Source organism: Atractosteus spatula, chromosome 5, assembly GCF_055471065.1.
Source record: "Atractosteus spatula isolate fAtrSpa1 chromosome 5, fAtrSpa1.hap1, whole genome shotgun sequence".
Lineage (NCBI taxonomy): Eukaryota > Metazoa > Chordata > Actinopteri > Semionotiformes > Lepisosteidae > Atractosteus > Atractosteus spatula.
This window is the reverse complement of record NC_142710.1, coordinates 53,455,221-53,475,943: the sequence shown is the minus strand read 5'-3', so window position 1 is coordinate 53,475,943 and position 20,723 is coordinate 53,455,221. Positions and strand designations below refer to the sequence as shown.

The window sequence follows — 20,723 nt, the reverse complement described above, 5'->3', positions numbered from 1 at the left end:
TTATTCATAACGTACTAAGGTTCAGCTCAAAGTGTATAGAAGCACATATTGAAAAAGTCAACAATAATAATTTTGGGGGCAGAGTGGTGGCTCTGTGGCTAAGGATCTGCGCCTGTGGCTAGAAGGTTGCCGGTTCAAATCCTGCAGCCGGCAGAGGAATCCTACTCCGTTGGACTCCTGAGCAAGGCCCTTAACCCGAACTGCTCCAGGGGCGCCGTACAATGGCAGACCCTGCGCTCTGACCCCAGGCTCTCTCCCTATCTGTGTGTCTGTATGTCTCATGGAGAGCAAGCTGGGGTATGCGAAAAGATAATTCCTAATGCAAGAAATTGTAAGGGTTAATAAAGTGATGTTAATTCTGCCCAATAATATAAAATGTGCATCCTTTGGTCCTGATGCCCTTGTTAGAACACACTGATTCCAAAATACACTGGGTTATTTTATTCAAAAACCGGGCTTATTTTGCAAAGAAGTTGAAGCTTGGTCATGAATGAATTTTTCTGTAGCATTTGAACAAGTAATAGGTTTATTCCATGCTGAAAAGAGAAGAAAGAAAACACAACACGTTTCTGCTGTGGAGCCTTCTTCGGGTGTAAGGTGCCTTTGCACCCATGCATGCTAACGCAGCTACCCACCTGAACTACTTTCCTGTAGTATATTGACCTGAATTACACTAAAATTTACTGGGGAAGACTATATAATAGAGGAAAGATGAAGGGGACGTGAAATCAGTGTTATTGATTTGAAGAGCATTAAACTCTTCTTAGTCCTAACTGTGACCCCAGATAAAACATTTGATATTTGATAACATTCAAAACCAAGAGGTGTAAAACTGCACAGCAAACTGAAGAGTAGTCATTTGTATTTTTTTATTTTATATAATTGATATTTCCTCTAAGAATATTCCTTCTGAAAATGTTTGGACAACTTCTAACAAAAAGCTGGTTATATATAATTCCTTAGCTTCAGATTAAAAGTCACCTTATTCACTACAAATATGTTTCTTGTGTTTCAGTCTTAAATAACTGTACAGAAAACCTCTTATTGAAGGAACAGTAAGAAGACTAAAGCATGACAAACTAGTACAAAGTAAATCACCCATGTGCAGAAAACGATCTTATTTGTTTCAGCACTAAATTTAATCAAAGCAATTGACCATTAAGATAACCTCTTGAACTCTTGTGGTACCATGGGAAACTCACTAATCCATAACAATATCATCACTACAACCTTCCCAAAGAAGAATATAATGTGCAAAGGGAATTTAACGAACAAACTTCAAAGCAACAGCTGCAGTGATTGAAGTCAATGGTTCTTCCACATTTGCATTTCAATACCTCACCATTAAAAATCTGCAGCACTCAGTCGTGGAACTAATGCAGGCTTTTTCTGGAATGTTGCAAAACGGGATCTATTCATGCTAATTTTACCTCAGTTTCCCTCACCTTCCTTACCTCTCTAACGATTTGCAACTCTGCAATCAACATATGAATGAAACCTATTTACAGCACTAAGCAGTTCCTGGTGACAAGACAATAAATAACACGCCTGTGTGTGTCTAAGCCCTTATGAATTCTCAGTGTTGTGAAAGCATTTATACATTGCAACTTATTTAAGGTCACGATGTTTATTAGAAAATCTGGATTTTTCAACAAATCTGTCAATGAGGGCAGCGATTATAGTCTTTAAAGTACTGATCTAGAGATCATTATATCTAAAAATATAATAGTCTGCCAGAATAATGATAGCAAAAGAAAACAATAAAACTACTGGAAATACAATTAAAAAGGAATACATTCAAGATGTTCTCAAATCAAATTCACTTTCGCAAAAATATACATTTGGGGTTATATATTCCTTGACTGAAACGTATTTAACTCAAAGTTGTCCAATATACAGTGTACTGTATACTATAATGTATACAATACACAGCATAAATATTTAAAGAAATATTCACTTTTCTCTATTGGTATATGTATATCTTTATTTATTCCTCACACCTGAAGAAGGCTCCACGGCTGAAACGTTGTGTTTTCATTCTTATTATTTTCAGCATGGAATAAACCTATTACTTGCTCCTGTATATCTTTAGTATGTTCCTATGCTAATAACCTCTCATAATATTCTGTTACCTATGGACAACTTCTTTAACTGAAAACTGAATATAATGACATGCAAATAACACTTCCATTAGGAAAGGCTGGATTCATACAAAGCATTTCTCTTCAACTTATTTTGTATGATGGATAAATAAGACAACAATAAAATATCCTTTAAACTTCAGACTGATGGAGATGGCAAATATGAAAAGAGAGATTGCTTAAATAGGTTAATTAATCCCTAACTTACTTAAGGGGAAATACAAGTGAAAATGCAATTAAAATAAACTTGAACAATGAGCCAATTTAACTTTGTCAAATCTTTATAAGGGAATTAACCTATTTTGTTACTTCAATCAACATAACAAGATGGCCTTGTAGAGACACATTTACAGAAACACCACTGTATAAGTTACCATTGCTTCTGTTACGTTTTTGATGTTTTAAGTATTGGTTATATCTACTTTATTGTCCCGGTCACACCGACTGTCAGTAATTTATGGTGTCACTTGTTGTGAAAGTTAGGTGAATTTAATAAGTAAATAAAACATTAATAAATAAGTAGCACTGGGATAAAGAAGCTTGCATGAAATGTTGGAAAATGATCAAAAATTTCCAGAGTTATTTCTGTCCCCTCTTTGTAGGTCACTGAATTCCCAAAGGCACTGAAACAGAATTTGTATATATAAAAAGCATTTGACAGTGCATTTACTAATTTACTCTATTTAACAAAAATATAACCAGAAGAGGTCTGGTACCACATTGGGCTGGTTATTAAAACCTCATAAGAGTGAGTCTGGCTTTGGTAATATGGAACACGTTGCTTTCTTGGAGACATTACAAGAAATTATTTTGTGTTCCACTCCTCATTTAAATATCTGCAATCTTGAAAGGGTATAATGAACTATCTGTAGTGTATTTCATAAGCCTTTGATGTCTTAGTAACATGGACCTAAATTCCTCGGATCTGATCTTGAACTTCAACAAAGAGGTAACCTTTTCATTAAGAAATTATACTCCTGTTCAGAATATTAGATACTGCATGTTGAGATCCTAGAAACCACCTAAAATATTTATTCCCCCTGAAATGAGGGTAAAATGTGGAATGATGACCTTATGTATCTTCATGCATGAATTCCAGTTTAACCAAAGTTGTATTTTTAATAAGAAAACATATTCTTCTTAAAATTACAGTAATCATGCAAATGATTATCACACACAAAATCAAGAAGTAGAACACTTACTGCTTGTGAGATTTGGGTCTTTACTTGTTCGCTCAATAAACCTTCATACACAAATGAGTCCCCGAACTTTTCTGCCTGAGAAAAAAAACATTTAAGAAATATATCTTGCACACTTGCAAAAAAAATTCACAACTTATACAAATCAAAAGTTTCAGCTGTCCTCAAACAGGAATCATTTTGAGGCTCGGAGATATCAACTAATTGACTCCCAGTTGTATCTCAAAAACTGAAAACGCACCTAGATTTGCATGCTAAATTTACTTTTAGGGGTGGCTTGGTGGTACAGTGGATGCTATTGCTGCCTCAAAGTGCTGGGGCCCTGGATTCAAATCCAGACTTGGGATGCGAGTTTATATCTGTTCCTAGTGTTTTGTATGGGTTTCCTCCAGGTGCTCCGGTTTCCTCCCACAGCCTAAAAACATACTGGCCAGTAAGGCTTCTGGGGAAATTGGCCCTGGTGTGAGTGTGTGTCTGCCCCGCAATGGACTAGAGACCCGTTATGCCTTGTGCACATTGCTTGCTGGGATAGACTCTGGCACCCCCATGACTCTAAACTAGAATACGTGGCTAGAACATTAATGGATAGGCGGTTCCCTCATTTTCTGGGGCTTAAAAACAAAAGATGGATGAACTTTTAGCAACACTGTATAATGGGTATGAAAACATGTGGAGGCTACTGTATACAGACTCTGGTTCCATGGCAGGCTATATTTCAATAAAAAAAAAACACATTTAATTCCTTCATAGCTAAATGACATCCATGGCAGGGGAGAGACCTTACCTCTGTCACATAGCCGGTAGAGTTGACAAAGTTTTCAAACTCCAAGTTGCTGACTTCATAGACATCCATGTAGAAATGCTGAATGTGCACTGTGCGTGCTGGGCCTTCCCCGTCCTGAGGTATTGCGGGCTCATCTGTACCCATCGTGAACTTCCCCGCTGGGATCAGCACCATCTAGAGCAAAGAGAGTGAGTACTGAAATAAAACAGCCCTGTGATTACAACATGTAAATAATGGGAAGACAAAAAAAATGCGCTGCACTCGACTAGCCCTTGTCACGGACACTGCATTGATTTCTATTCGGATATTGAGACTAAGATCTTAGTATCAGGAAGACTGACAGCTTCAAACCTTACATGCCGGGAGAGTGATATTCCCTGGGGGGGGGGGGGGGGGGGAGGGGGGGGGAAGAAATGGGTTGCTTAAAAGAATCACCTGTCTTGTCAATTATGACATGGTGGTGTGGTAGTAAACACTACTGCTTCACATATCACTAGTGTGCCGAGATCCATTCCAGCTTTGAGGTCTGTCTAGATGGAGTTTTTCCCCATATTCATGTGAGTTTTCCCCCAGCCCCCAGCTCCTCTAAATTGTGTCATTACTTTCGGGGACTTCATAGGAGTGACGCTGTTGCCAGTGCAACCAGCACTGTCTATAAAAATATAAATAGAACCAAATCAGCACAATGTGCTAAATCCTCTCCTCCTATTTGTTACATTTCTAATGTTTGGATTGCATCATCTATTATCCATCACACAGTAGTCATAACTTCCAGTATGATGCAAGTAGCTCATCATGTGTGTGATCTGGATGACTGGATAGACCCAAACGTTTAAACTCAAACTGTCATTTTGTGAACAATTCTGGCATTTCACAAGTACATTGAGTGAGTTAATCTGTTGTTTTAATTCAGTTTTAGCACTACAACACCTAAAAGACTGCACAACACTGACCACAGCCCCATAATCAGAATACCGGCAGACATTTACTTGAGATGTCACGGTCTCATGAACTGAAAAGTTTTTTTTTTAACAGTGAACATTAGATAACAATAAAAAACATTCACAGGTAGTGTTGGCATTGATACAACTTCTATTCAAGACCCCAGACACCTTGTTTTTAAAAACGTTGTATTACAGCAGATTCGCTGTATTTGCTTTCTGTTATATGAAGTTTTGTATGTATGTGACGTTGCATACTTTCACTTTTAACCACTATACACCATAGGTGAGATGAAAATCTTAGGCCATAGTGCAATAGGATTTAAACGTGAGTTTGCAAGCCACTTTATAGCAAAACAAAACAAAGTTCAAATGAAGTAAACAGGACATCACACTTAGATGCATGTCTGATAAAGTAAACCAATGTTAAACGTTACACGATTCCAAACGCAACTTTCTGTCCCAAAGTTTATCTAACATCGCGTGATGTTTAGGTAATCGATCACACCTTGTTATGAATGGCTGCAGCTTTTGCATTAACCTCATTTTGTGCCTTCTCTTCGTTTGCTTCTTTGGCGTATTTGGCACTTGCTTGTTCAGACAACGAAGAGAGACTTTCTGTGTCCGCAGTCTCAACTTCTCTGTTCAAAGATTGACATCCACAGCTTCGACCCGCCGAATTAGAGGAAGAAAGCTGTTCCGCTCTCGTTGTCGCTGATGTCTCTTCTTCTGCTCCATTGGCGTGAGATGCAAAGAAAATATTTACTGAGAAAAAAACCAAAGCGGAGAAGGCTAACATCGTTACAGCTTCCCCAGTCCTGCAGTCTCAGACTCAATCATTTCTTTGTGTGTGCAGCCATAGTTGTTTAGCGTCACATGACTAGTCAGCTGACTTTTTGTGTCCGTTCAGCAATGTTTTAATCAAAAAAGCAAAGGCATTGAAAAATCAGTTCTATATTTTGGGTTCATCCCCTTCGTGTGAACACAGTATAAAGCGATGTTACACCATTTAAAAAAATAATACACTAAGATGGCAATCTTAATGCCTGAGGTCCAGCTAAGTGCTGAAGTTGTCTTCTCACTGAATTCTTCTTCCGACTGAACTTTACAGCAAAACTGAAGCTGCTTAAGCGACTTGTAAAATATACTATTAAACTTGGAAAAATTAGGTTTCATATGAATCTAAAGGATTGCCTTCAAGCAGCTTGCATGCCAATAGTTAAGATTACCCAGTTTTAAATTTAAGATACATTTTTCGATTGGTTGGTTTCGAATACTTCTGAATAATATCGAGGAAGACGCATATATTCAAAATACCAAATAATTTTGTTAATAGATGATAGTTTGGTGTAATGTCGGATAATTTTAGTCCGTTTTTCAGTTCTGAAATTAACGAAAAGAGCACGACAAAATAAGTTAACTTCTTCCATCTAAAACTACATACACTCTTCAAGTACCTTTACTTTAACTCCTCCTCCACATAATTGGCAGTATGGGATTTGTAGTTATAAATAGTAATTCTTTACTGTCAACTTTCACTTATCAGTTGATCTATGAAACAACATTTCCCAGAGTTCACTGCGGATATATAATAATCGGTAAAGAAGGGCAGCTTTGTAGTGCTCATGTGGAGGTAGTGCAGAGCGGAGTAAAGAGGGGAGGTAAAGCGCTTAAAGATCCGCCTCTTTTTTCTAACGGGAGTTTAAATAACATGGAATTAAAGGAAAACGGGACCTGGAAAATTATCATCCACTAATTAAGGTTGAAGCGTTGCAGCTCCCAAGACCAGCTCGTCCTTTAGCGAAGGTAAAGTTGTATGCATCTCTGCAGTTTTAAAAGGCAAGCATCTTAACCTGTGTTGTTAGTATTTACTTCTCGTTTAAATGTGTTAAATTTACGACGCACCTTTCAGGCAGTGATCTCCAAGCAACCTCAGATCGCTTTCAATGGAGTTGTTACCGTCAACTTCTTAAGGGGTTCGAATGAGTTGATCGTAAAGCACTAATGCATTTAACTCAAGTTCATCCTGTATGGAAGTGATTACGTTTTAGTTTTTTTGCGTTGTCTCAAAAATAGGCATAGAATTATATTATGGTTAAGTGATTAGTAAAAATCAGAGGAGCTATTAAGATTGTATCCTTGTACGCTATACGTAGCGCTCAGGAGAACTGTTAAGGTTTTGCTTTAATAACGCAAGTATTCAGTATTCGTATCGTGTTTAAAAAAATGTTTAGTCCTCTATTTAAGAGATAGCATTCGTAACTCTAAAAACTAGCGTTCACCGTCACGATTGGGAATTCTTTGCGTGCAATAGCTACCATTTGATTTTGCAGCACAGCACACCCCATTCCCAAGATTCAACGAATAGTGAAAAGTGCATACCATTGGGCACATACACTACTACATTTTCTACTGCAAAGACTCGTATATCTGTGCTTTTAAGAGCTTCAAAATGAAGGACATGGAATACAAGGCCTCAGGAAATATGATGTGCGTTTTTAAAATTGTAATACCCTGTTATACTTTGTGTCCGTACTGAAGCCGGCGCGGTACCGGTCTTTTTTGTTCGAGTTGTTCTTAACTTTTAGTCGCGTTCCGGGGATAGCTTAATATGATCGGTGACAGAATATACGACAGAAAAGAGATTGGGTTATTTGTAAGCATTAGCCATTGTGAGTAAAAATCAAGTTAAAACTTTTCTGGTGGTTTCATAATATTAAAATTATGACGGAAGGAAGCAGCGTCTATCCGAAGAACATACCTGTACCCCGAACATGTTGGCTGACCTGACATCATGTGTTTTGCAGAATAAATCTGCTTTTCTGCTTTAAGAGGTCAGCATTTTAAGTTTTGTGGACATTATAGGACGTTTATGGGTTTTAGTTAGTAGCCATACAAAAATTCGGAAAAGTGGCTTTGTAATATGAATGTGTTGTAAGGATTTTAAAACTGATGTATAATATTTTGAATGAAGTACAGTATGTGAAGATATGATTCATTGTTATTCCCAGCCTTAACATTCTCAAAATATCATTTTAAATACAGTGTTTTGATAAAAATAGCTTTAAGTAAGGAGGAGGATAATGACATTACCAAATAAATCTGAATGCCCAAATTCATTGTTTTTGTGTCACTGGGAAATTGGTGAACTGTGGTACAGTATTTTGATTTCTTTTTTTCTAATTTGTAATGCACCTAGTTTTGTAAATGGTTGGCTCTTGTTTGAAAATTGAACAACGCAATCACATTAATTTGATAGACAAAACATTCACTGTGTCGCTGATGTACTATAGTATATTGAGCAGTCTTGGTCATAGCCTTCAACACAGGTAAATTATAGATGTGCTCTTTTGTGTGTTCTTGAATAACCTTTTGGATAAAAAAGAAATGGAGAAAACAAAAAGTGTCAGAAACAAAGCAAACAATCAATGAATAAACGACATCAAAACATTCCCGGCATTAATGTCTGCTGAAACCAGTTTGATATTTTTAAACAGACAATTCCGTTGCTTTGAGTAGCTCCCCACACAGTTACTAGTGATGCATAAGTGGACTGACGTCTGTATACAGCGACACAGTTCTTTTTTAGAGCACCGAATGCACTATTCAGTGTCTTATAATTAAGTCACTTGTTGCATTTATGCCACAGTTGGAAATTTGTGTCCAACGCTGTATAGTGACTGTGGCCGCCTTGGTAGAAGTGATGAAAAAACATCTGAGTCTTGACTGGGTGAGTGGGCTGTCATCTTAGAATCAGGCACAGATCATGTGTTCATTTCCTTTGCATTTGGGTACAGATGGGAAAGCATGAAGGCAAAGTGTATGTTGTTGAATTACTGTGCTTATTTACACTGAGCAATGAAAATAAACTGTTCTAGTCGATCGGTAACGTTTAAATGTGTACACCATTTATGCCCGTGAGAATATTTATCAAAGTTTGTGTTCCTGAATGTAAATTGCTTCTTTTTGTATTTACAATTAATGGTCGATTTCAATAAGGCCACACACTTTTTCAAGAAATACAATCCTTTCAGTTCCTTATCTTGTAGGTTTTAGCTTAGGTTTTAAGCAGTTGACAGGTTAGAGTTCCCATCTCTGCTCTTCTCTGGATTATGTAGTGTTTTTAAAAACAAAGCTTCTATATTTTAATGGTAATAAAAACTCTTCCCATCACCTCATGCCACTGCTATACATTCTGTAATCATACTTCTGCAGAAGTATCCATTCTGTAAAATCATGCAGTAGTGTGGCTTCACTGATTTACTTTGGGTAAAGAATAATGGTAGAGGGGGGCATTGATATTCTAAAAATAAAGCCCTGAATGAATTAGAAGAGACTGATGCAATCAGAATCACTAGCAATCTAGTGCAGGAAGCAGTTTGGATGCTGATGTCTGGTTTATGTGTAAATGGGTATCAATTAGCTTCCCTCTGCTCTTCCTTGGGTTTCAGCAGTTCTCAGTGAGAAACATTGTGTGTGTGTGGTTTGGTACACTGAAACAGGGTCAAACAGGTTGCTGTTTATGGTTTTACCCTTCTCAGAAATGAGTTCCTGAAATACATTCAGTGCCCTCCCGATGAATTGAGGCGGCAGTCAAAACTTCTTATGTACGATCAATAAATCTGCAGTCTTGACATTGACAGGATCTATTTGTCTAATATAATATTTTATGTTTGGGTGATTTCAAGAATACATATGATGATGGAACAGAAGCATGTTTTGTATTCATCCCAGTGATTTCAAGAGGCTCTACTGTAAATATGGTATGCATGGCAGTCTTCTCTGGCTCATTTAACTTTTTGTTTTTGACTGGAGCTGAAACCCTAGGAAGAGCAGAAATGGCTAAGTAATACCATGGCTTTACTGTCCCAGCACTTTCAGAGGGTTCTGTATCCAGAATTGCTAGGGAGGCAGACTTGGGGCAGTTTTATATATCTGCAAGTAGTCCTTGGAAGTGAATGGTTTCTGGGCAGTCTGGCCTCTGAGTTCCTGCTGGAGTCTCTGACATTTGTTTTGTTGTTCGTGTGTCTTCCCACACGCAGTGACTCAAGCCACGCAATGTACTGTACATCTGTGCTAGGCCTTTGGTCTTTCTGAGCAATATCCATTTCAGACTGCATGCAGTCTGCTCTCCAATATGTATTTGTTAATATGAAGGTACAGTGGCTTGCAGTGTATTTGGTTTATTTTATGACACAGGGTCCAGTTCATGCTTTATTTACTTGAAGATTATTTTGAGCTAGTAAACTATAGTCAGACGTTGGTGATGACACTGGGGGTAATTTAATACATGTAACAACATAAGAAAGAAGAGGAAGCCATCCGACCCATCTTGCCTGTTTTCCAGGTGTTGGCTAATAGATTTCAGTAACACATTGAGCCCTTTTTTTTGGAAGAAACCAGAGTGTTGTCTTCATCAATGTGGCTTGTTCCATACTCCCAAAGCCCTTTGTGCCTCTTTTTCCTAGTTTTAAATGCACTTGTTTTCTTGTTTTAAAATACACTTTCTTAGGCACCTTATCTTAGTAATAGTCGGGTCCTGACATTTTGTGAGGTTTCAGTGCATAGAACTGTTACGAATAGCCAAATTAGTATGTAACCAAGTCCACTATACTGGTGCATAATCTGCTCCAGTGTATAGTATACTGTATATGGTTAAAAGATAGGAGTAACCCTCCATATATGATAAAGTTAGTTAAAATAACATTGATCAATTGAAACAAATGGTCATTGCAAAACCGAATTGTAATCCGCTCAATTAAACAACATGAATCTGCATCTGTCATTCCGCACACTGCCGACACAGAACCAGAAGCGTTCTCTACAATACAAGAGCCCGTTGAGTTGCGGGTGTTGGGTGTCGGGAACTTGGGCAGGGAGAGGCTGAATCACCAGTTACATTGATCTCACAGTTGGTCTAATTTGAAAATTGTGCATGACATCCTTCGGCTTGGTTTATCCCACTCCACGGCCACACCAAATCGCGAATAAGCGAATTTGTGAATGTTAAATTCAGAGCTGTGGAGATCCTCCTGGCCTATATTATTGAATGATTGACTAGAAAACATTAGGAAGTGTATTGTGAATTTATTGCTGTTTTGCAGTAAAGATATTTAAAGAATATGTGATAGCTGATCATTACTAAGGAATGAAGGTTTTGATATCCTTAGGGCCTTCATTTGTGTTCTTTTGAATTCAGTTTTGGCAGAGAAATAGTCTGAATGTTTTCTCAAGGGAAATAACATATTCAACCCAATATACTCTCAGGACAATTAAGGTTTTAAGATTTTTTTTAGATTTCTTAAGTTATTAATCACAACTTCTACAAACAACTCAAACCCTTAATGTGGTTATATTTAGACTGCATATCATTCCCTGTCCAAGTGATGGGTTTTTTTCTGCCTACTATCTATACTTTTGTCTTTTTATCATAACATTGTAAACAATGGGGAAAAGTGTGAAAATATCCATGCACATACACAAAGATGAACACAGGAATTATAACAGGTAACAAAATTTGGTTAAAAATAAAGTTCCCCACACTGCTGACCCAGTACCAGAAGTATTTGTTACCATATCTTTCTTTTATAACATTGTAAATTCTGCTTAACTTCATATTCTGTAGGAGGAGGGTACCTGGAACTTCATTAAGTTTGGGAAGGAACCTTCGATATAATAATTGCAATCGGTTTGTACAATAGTTGTTTCTTTCTGCGTATTTATCCGGCTTCCATTTAAAAGCAGTCTTAGATTTTATTTCTTTATTTGTGCTGTGTATGAAGGTAAGATTAAATATGTTCTACGTGTTTTTAAACTCTTTTATTTATGGAATTTAGAACTTCAAAGGCTTTCTCTAGAAAAGTAGGTAGTTCTTCCCGAGTATTGCCAGTGTGGCTATCTGACATTTAACTTACTGTTTAGGCACATTGAATCACATTGATCATGATTTATCAAACTTTTTTTTGGCAAGATTTGATCAATGTATTCAAAGAATAAATAAAGTTCTTGAACACCATTCCATTTGCTCTTGCATGTCATTTGGGTTTCGGTTCATCATGCAGGAGTTAAACTTTCATTTAACTTTGTGCCACTTTGAAAACTGTACCGCACTTATACAGAGGAAGAGACTCTAATATTGCCCGTGTTACTATCTTTAGGCTTTTCTGCATGTTTTCTTCATGGCCTGTCTCTAACATGTCCTGTTATTCCTCTGTAGTAATACAAAATAAAAAATTTAGTAATTCATACCATTTTTACTGGACATTTGGTATTCATCTGGTCCAATTACTAAAAAGAGATATGTTATACCTTACAGTGACTGGAAAAACTGAAGAAATTAAAATTGGACATCCTGTTGAAAGTTTCTGTATTTTATTACTTTAGTTTGTAATTAAAGGACCTTTCAAGTAATTTCAGATACAGATTGTTTGTTACTTTGGTGTTATTTGTGGATGAAAGTATTTAATTAAAGTATTTTGATGTAGAGTCTTCTCATTTGAAATATGTTTGTTCTACCAAATAAGTCAATAATATTGACAAAATAATACAGTGTAACGCTATTTTTCCAAGATGCACCTTTTTTTTAGCATTTGGAAATAAGGAAACTCAATTTCATGAATAATATGAGAAATAAACTGTGAAAAAGTCTTATTTTTTTCTCTTGGTTCATGAAATGCTTCTGAAACATCATGCTTTTGTTTTGTTTTTTACAGGAGAGAAGGAGGAAATGAGAAATGTCTGACAAAATGTCTAGTTTCCTACACATTGGAGACATTGTCTCTCTGTATGCTGAGGGATCAGTAAATGGATTTATCAGTACTTTAGGGTAAGTTGTTCATGTTTTAAAAGCACTTAATAAAGGTCAACAGCCATTAGGTCCCATTCTATGTACATAAGTACCCATTTAATAGTGCCCTAGTATTCCATCATTTATGTTGGAATCATTTTGAAAGTTTTTCAGCAGTGATAAAGAACTGAAATTTGTGCTAAAATTGATTTTGGCCAAAGTAATTACTGTGAGGATCTTGTGATGATGATCTGTGAAGAGACCTTGTAAAACCTTAGAGCTCATTAGGCTTCAAATAGCTATATGAATTTGTCTATAAATATTTATCCTATTTCAAAGCCATCCAACAGATTGTGTTTTAAACATTGTAATATATTGGTCTGTGGTTTGGATTAACATGATGTTGGTGGCCTCATGTTAGACTAATTTCTGAAGGACAAAAAATTAAGCTTTGCTTCACTGAAAGTCTTCCATATTGTCAATACGAATGTCTTCAATCCTGCCTTTCCACTTGATTTACTGTATTTAGCCCCCTCTGTAACCTATTTACCAAAAACAAATGATGCCCAGTATACTTTAGTAGTCAGATTGTTTCCTCCAACATGCACATTTTTTTTAAAAGATCTGAAGTTGTGTAGGAAGGTTATATTCTTTACAGGACATTTGCTTGACATGGGTCAAGCATGTTTTCCAGCATGTTTGTGTTAATATTTTAAACTAGGTGCAGATTTCAAAGTGTTATTTTGCGGCCTCTCTCCCTCACCATCCATGCTTCATTGATTCATTATATTACCGATGTGAGAAAAAGCAATTGCATTGATAAGACAATTAGTCTTTGTTTTGTATGTATTATTGCAGTCTAGCATTTTTGCAGTTGCATTTTATCCCATTTTAATTGAATTGTGTTTCTGAAAAATTGAAAAACAGTTAAGTTAATTAAGTTGCAAGATCTAGCATTCTGTTTCTGGATTGGCATTGTGATTTTTGAATAATTCTCAGGCCCTGGTATAGGGTTATTGTTACTATTCATCTGACCATTACACATAGTTGCCATGTTTTAATTTCAGTGAGATTCAACAGTTGACTTTGTACTAAGTCCTTAAAAGTGGGCAAAACATGTTAGATGTTTTTTTCTCTACTTCATTCACTTTCCACAGCCAAAACCACATTTTTTCTCACTTCTATGTATTTATTGTCCCTCAACATATGTATTGTTATTATTTATTATATTTGTAGTGTACTGTACTGTCTACATTGTGTGTTGTTGTACTGTGTATGTCCAGAGAGATCAGCACAATTAAGAATTTCAATGTACTTGTACATATGGCAATAAACTACTGTACTTGGCACTAACCTCTAAAGACTGGCAAGTGAAAGTGAATAAACTTCTGTATTGTTCAGCTGCTGTTTGTAAGCCCTCAGTCAGAGCCTGGGTAGACCTGGCATACTCAATCATCAGGTTTCCCTGGAAATGCGTAGAAAAATCACATGGATAAATTGATTACCTAAACAGCAAAATAGTTTCTTTAGTCAACATATCACAAAGAAAGAACAGTGTTTTTTCCACAGTTATAACATGCTTGCCACTCTAATGATAATCAAGAGCTTCAACTTTAAATATTTTTTAAATTTTGTGAAGGTTAGATTTCCCATTAGCAGCAGTTATATGTCCTAATTATTAATGGTTTTATTTATTATAGTATATAAGTATACTATACACACATGTATAGTGTATATAATAAATATGTATATAAACTGGCTGTCAAATTTAACTATAGTGCTAAATCAATTTGTGGTAGTTAAATCTTTATTTTTAAAACATTTCTTGGGGGAAGTGAGGAAAAGAAGACATTCTGAAGCTTTTCTCCTCAGTAAGAGGATGGCTTTTCAGCTGTTAATGAAACAAAATTCACACTGTTCAAGCTCATCTTTTAAAAGGAATGTAGAAATTATTGTAGGTTTTAGAAATGTAGCTTTGTAAAGGCTTTCACTCTTAAAATAGCACATGTAATTAAAAACCTAAGGAAAGAATCCTGTGGGAAATTTAACCATGGTATGCTGACAGTTTTTTTTTATCAGAAATGTCTTTTCAGCTGTTACAAAATTTAAAGCCCTTAATAGTTTATAAATTATGTATTTCAAGTTTTCAGCTTATTGTTTTTGCAGAAGGTGCTCCCCATATAGTAGGATGAAATTAATCTTGAGTAACTGTTATAGGTTCCTGAGCAGACCAATTTAAATTTAGAATAACTGCATTAAATAAAATTGCCAGGATTTCATACCAGCTAGCCTACATCCTGTGTTACCAAACACATCTCATTCAAACAGTGAATGCACAAAGAAATATTGGTCAGTAATTATAATGTGTGTTAGTTCTATAGCATGTAAGCATGCACAGTCTTTATCTACGTGATAAGTGCTAAAAGTAATGTGATCCTCGTTTTTTTTGTAACCATTTTAAGTAGGTGCATGTCATTATGAGCTTAATTAAGCTGAATGTGCAAGAGTATTTCAATAAATCAGTTAAGGAGCTCCCATTGTACTTGTTCATATACTGTTTAGCTACAGGTAGAATTAAAAAGGGCACAACTGTATAAATAAAAATTACTTTCCATATAGCCTCTGAATTAGTTTAGTTAGGTGTGACACTTTGACACCAATGCAGAATCAAGTGTAAAACAAATTGATGTCAAGCTTCTGCAGTCAGGGGTTACCTGCTTTAAGAAAGCTGAACATAGTGGTCCAGACACCAGTACCCACAAGAACAGTGGCATGGAACTATACCCCAGATGCAGCAGAGAGAGCCCCATGTGTGTGGATTTATGAGTGGTTTCAAAATGCGGCTCAGTTTAACAGTTTGTGACCCCGGTGTGACAGACGGGTAACTACTCTGCCCGGGATCGCAAAGTACCGCAGAGGGTGGTAAAGTCAGCACAGCTCATTAACGGCTGGGAGCTACCAAACATCCAGGATATCGACTCGGCTAGATGTCTTAAGAAGTCCAGGCCCATTCTCAAGGACCCGTGTCATCCCAGTCACAAATTGTTTTCTCTCCTACCATCCGGTAAATCGAAGCATTCAGTCAAAGACTAACAGTTTTCATTGTTTTCGGCATACTGCATTACTTGGACATAATGTATTGCATACACCCTGGACACATCTAAGCTCTATTTATATTGAGCTCTGTCTGAGTTTTTTATTCAGTTTCTATTGCAATATTATGTATTATTTTGTAACCTTAATTTGTAACCGTTGAGCTCGCAGAAAAGACATTTCATTGCCAGCACTACTGTAACACGCTGTATTGTTGTGCGTTTGATAAATAAACTTTGATTGACAGAGATTCTCATCCTTGGACATCTAGGTTACTGCTCAGATTATTAAACAACCATCCTGCTGTTATTGAAGGCATTATACACCTTACCCATACCTGCGTTGGTGACATAACATTGGATGTGTAGCTCTCCTGGAGTTGTAAGTTCAGCTAGGTTCATGTCCTTACTGCACAGAAATGAAATCATGCTGTGCACCTCTGTTTGACTGTTTGTCAAGGCCATCCATCTTTTAAAAAGGTTCTTGGAGTCAAAGGAGGCAGTGGTGTTAAGCCCACCTGGAGACTGCTTTTTCTGACCATGAGAGATCCCGTTATTTTACTGAAATATGCTCCTAATATCTGTTTTTTTATAGCTTTAATTATGCCTCCAGTGTGCGATCTGGCTTGCTTTTAATAAGAATAGCTTTCTGTCCTGTGACAGAGCACTTATGAGATGATGGTGGACAAAACAGCACAACCAGTTTAAGTATTCTACAGAAATGAGGATTGTTATACCTATATATATTTTTAAGAGACTCAGTAGACCTATGGTGTATAAATCAAATACCCAAGTTATAATCAATTGTCTTATACTGCCTTGGGTAATATGTAGAAAGTTAACTTAGCCCATATTATATCCTATCTATAATCCTATGAATGCCTGTGAATTGGTCATGAGGCATTTTTCCCCTATTCTACATTAACCACAAAAATAAAAAAACACTCTTAATATTACGTAGTCTTAAACTTTTTCTTCTAGTGCATAATAAGAATTTTATATTAACATAGAGAACACACATATATATATATAAAACTTCAGATGCAGTTTTTTGTTAGAAAAAATGCATTAGCTTGCTTGTAAAAGCTTTGTAAATATTGCTTTTATTGTGGTACATGGAGATCACTTAATGAATATTTGGTTTGGCTAATATCCAGTTTTCTCTTTATTTAAAGTGAGGAAACACTTAGTTTATGATTTAGTGTGGTACCTCCCACATCTCTTTTTCCATGAAAGCCAAGGATTTTTATTAAATTTAAAAAACTGCATGAAACATTTTAGATGACTTGGTTCAAAATGTGATTAGGTGTTTACTTAGTGAAGGATGTCAGATTTTTTTTTTGCATTTCGTTAAAAGTGAAGATGATTTTTGTATTCATTTGTAAAAACACTATCAAAACAATCTTTTCACATTTATAAGATGCAAAATCCTTTTCTGTTGCAAAGTGATGACCTTTGGAAAGAACTTAAAAGTTCATAATAGTTTGTGTACACACAGTAAATTCAAGGCAGTGCATTTCAGAATTATATACAGTAAACCTTAAAAAACATAAACTAAACTCAAGCACATTCCACAGTTTTGAAAGATAATTCTAATAAGTGTTGTATATGTCAGTTTTTAACTTTCAGACTAATAAAATCATTTGGAAGGCATTCCAAATGGTACAAAACTGGAGTGTCCTTCTTCCTTGAAAAGTTTTTTTTCATTAAACCCCAGAGATTGTTAGAAGTCTAGAATCTTCTAAATACAAGGTGTCTCAACAGATTGATGTGGTGTTAGCAAAGCAAGAACATAAAGCGGAGCTATCCTTTGAAAATATTTATTTCAGTATCGACATATGTAAATGTTCTGCAGTTTCCCTCACGGGATCAATGAAGTGTCTTTCTATGTTGAAATGAATACATAAACCGGAAGACAACATGGATTGGGAGTATTGTTATCTATAGCCCTCGTCCACGTGTGCTGCTGGGTTCTGTAGCAGCTGTAATTTTGAGGTTGAGTTCCCAAGCTATCAAATGAACACTCTTTTATGTTTACGATTTAAAATGGAAATAACGTTATGATTTCTCCCATTGCTCTATTTAATGGAAGTCTTGTTTTCATTGAGCATCAGTTTGTTTTGTACGTTCAGAATTAATCCTCTTTCTTTTCAAATGTCTACTTGATGAACGGTGCTGTCCCCTCTTTCTCGTGGTTTGTTATTGCAGGAAAATACAATGCATGCTGATAAAGTACTGCTCTTCCCACGGTCTTACCTTCAAGATTATATCTAAAAAAAGAGTGAATATACTGTTGATATAGCTGACATTGTTGGTTTACCACAAGTTTACTCTGGGCCTGTACACAGCATATCTCACAGGCATTTGAGTCCCATAATAAATTAGTATTACACCTTTAGGTGCCATTTTGATATTTTAAATTGAAATCCGTTCCAGAAAAGATTTTTTAAGGGTGATATTCTAGGGATTCCCGTAGGTTTCCATTTGCTCCTAGCAACGGAGCTGGATATGTTTTACTAAATGTATTTCTCCTCAGTCTTGTAGATGACCGCTGTGTGGTGCAGCCAGAGGCTGGGGATCTCAATAACCCTCCCAAGAAGTTTCGAGGTAAGCAATTACTTTTTTGAGGTTTTTTTGTGTAAAAATGACATTTTCACTTGGTTGCCATCTATCCAAGTATATTTTAAATTACAATTGTAGAAAAAACTAAAAAAAAAATAAGTTGTGTAAATATGTTAAATTACTGTACATACTGAATATATTGGGTTTTGGACTGTCATCTTCATATTGTACACTGTATGCCAAATATATTACAATACAAAAACGTGAAAAAACTAAAATCACTACTAATTATTAATTAATATAGTATATTGTGATTTTACTCAGTTGAGCTTTAAAACAGAACTCAAAGCTATTGAATTGAAACTGTATTGTATCTTCCATCTGTGAAACATTATTTTTAAGCTGCCTGACTCTTGTAGTAAACATTATCACAGTTGTGCCTGCTACTCACCAGAGACATTTGGTGTTTAATTTTATTGAATCTTCCTGTACAATAAACACTAGCTATTTTATAGGTGATTTGCAATTTTAGAAAACCAGTTTTGGTATTGTATAGGTTTAAAGCTCAAAAAGGTTGGTCTGTTTATGTAGATACAATATATGGAGCAATATGCTTTTAATATGTAGTTGGAACATCAACTACTGGTACAGTAAACTATTAATTGCATCACTGTGAGGATGTTTATTCCACATGCAGAGCATACAATGTAAGTCACCTCTATGTTTAGGAATATGAGGCCAATACCATCCCTTTCTAGGCTTCCTTTAAGCTTCTCCTGCCCACAATACTGTTCCACTAAAAAATATGAGTTTACACCCTCTTGTGCTTGTTTAAGTTCTATTGTTATAGATAAACACAATAAAAACAAAGGGAATTGGTAAGTTGCTCTTTACTAAAGCACCAAGAAATAAAATATATTGTAATCTAAATACACTATGTAATACACAGCAGTCTATTAGTACTTAGTACTCTGTGTATCCCCCATGAACTGCAGTGTTCCTACCTTGTATTCTGATCTTGAGCTCAGACCCGAAACAACTCTGGGCCAGATCAATACCAGGCCGACAAAAACCATATAGCTGCTGAAAGTGGTATTGGTGAACCAGGAGGGAGTGATCATCACACTGGGCCAGTATCTCTAAAACATGTGCTGTATGAGGTGCCGTCTTTCAGATGAGCCATTAAGCCGAGGTCCTGCCTGCTTGTTTTCTAATGACTCCATGACACTGTTTGTAAGAGTTGGCATGTACCCCGGTGTTCTGGATAAATTCCATTCTGGACTTGGACAATATGGCCTACCTATGTTTGCCCTCAATTCAGTTGACAAAGGTTTCCCCACCTGATCTACCATGTAGTGGGGCTGCTGGTGCAGAATTGCCACCTTGATGAGGGCTGGAATGAGTTCCCACCTGTATGTAGAAAGGCAAATTGGTTTACAGTATTTTACAACTCAAAGGTTCCCAGTTTCGCTTCATTGTACTTCTGTCACACCCTTCTGGAAGACAGGAGAATGCTGAGGTTTCTTTGTAAAATCTTTGTGTGAGCAGTGAAGGGTTAATGTTGTTAGAAGGTGTAGACTGTTCCTGAAATGCCGGCCCTTTTGGGATGAGCTCAGCTTGCATGACTGGTGCTCTGCTAGCTTTGATTGTGCGTCTCAGACTCCACCTGCGGGTCTGATGTCAGTTCTGAAGCTGTAATTGCTGTTGCTTTGTTGTCACATCTGCTTGTGACACTTGCAAGCAGCCCTGTTCTTTATTTTCCTGCTGGAGAGAGAGGCTTGCCAGAAGACAATATCTGGGTTTGCTTTGGGAATGCTCAATAGTTTGAAAGAGAAGTGGTTGTACAATACTGTATTAAGGTTTGTTTTCTCCCAAATATGGTTTCAGCAAACCAAGTCATTAGAACTTCATAGACAATTTTTGTGATGGAAGAGAGGCGTCAAAATTATTTTCCTGGAAAAGATGCAAGGAGGTAATGTTGCTGTTAAACTGCAACTGTTTCCAATCTAGAAATGAACCATGGCCAAATCTAATTAACCTCATGTTCACCAACTGTCCTAGATTAAAGTGTAATCAAAATTATACCCTGATTTATCATTGTCAACGAGGACTACAGCACTGCTGGGCTAGTAATATATTTGGAGCCATGTTTACAGTTTTATTTATTACTTGGAAAAATAGTGTAGCAGATCTGAGAAACAGGCACATCCTGTTTTGG

At 36.4% G+C, this 20,723-nt stretch overlaps 2 protein-coding genes across 2 annotated transcripts in view; one reads left to right on the top strand and one right to left on the bottom strand.

Annotated features, from left to right (window-relative positions):
* The window catches only part of sumf1 (sulfatase modifying factor 1), a 30,121-nt gene extending 23,584 nt beyond the window's left edge, over positions 1-6,537 (bottom strand). Inside the window, exons 1-3 of the mRNA XM_088917318.1 lie at positions 5,574-6,537; positions 4,125-4,298; positions 3,344-3,418 (exon numbers count right to left, since the gene is read on the bottom strand). Of these exons, the coding sequence (XP_088773444.1) occupies positions 3,344-3,418; positions 4,125-4,298; positions 5,574-5,864 (540 nt within the window). The 5' untranslated portion in view covers positions 5,865-6,537. The remainder of the gene's footprint in view (positions 1-3,343; positions 3,419-4,124; positions 4,299-5,573) is intronic.
* A 255-nt stretch (positions 6,538-6,792) lies between these two features.
* itpr1b (inositol 1,4,5-trisphosphate receptor, type 1b) overlaps positions 6,793-20,723 on the top strand; it is a 138,279-nt gene continuing 124,348 nt past the window's right edge. Inside the window, exons 1-3 of the mRNA XM_088916338.1 lie at positions 6,793-6,871; positions 12,778-12,890; positions 18,480-18,550. Coding sequence (XP_088772464.1) covers positions 12,799-12,890; positions 18,480-18,550 — 163 coding nt within the window. The 5' untranslated portion in view covers positions 6,793-6,871; positions 12,778-12,798. The remainder of the gene's footprint in view (positions 6,872-12,777; positions 12,891-18,479; positions 18,551-20,723) is intronic.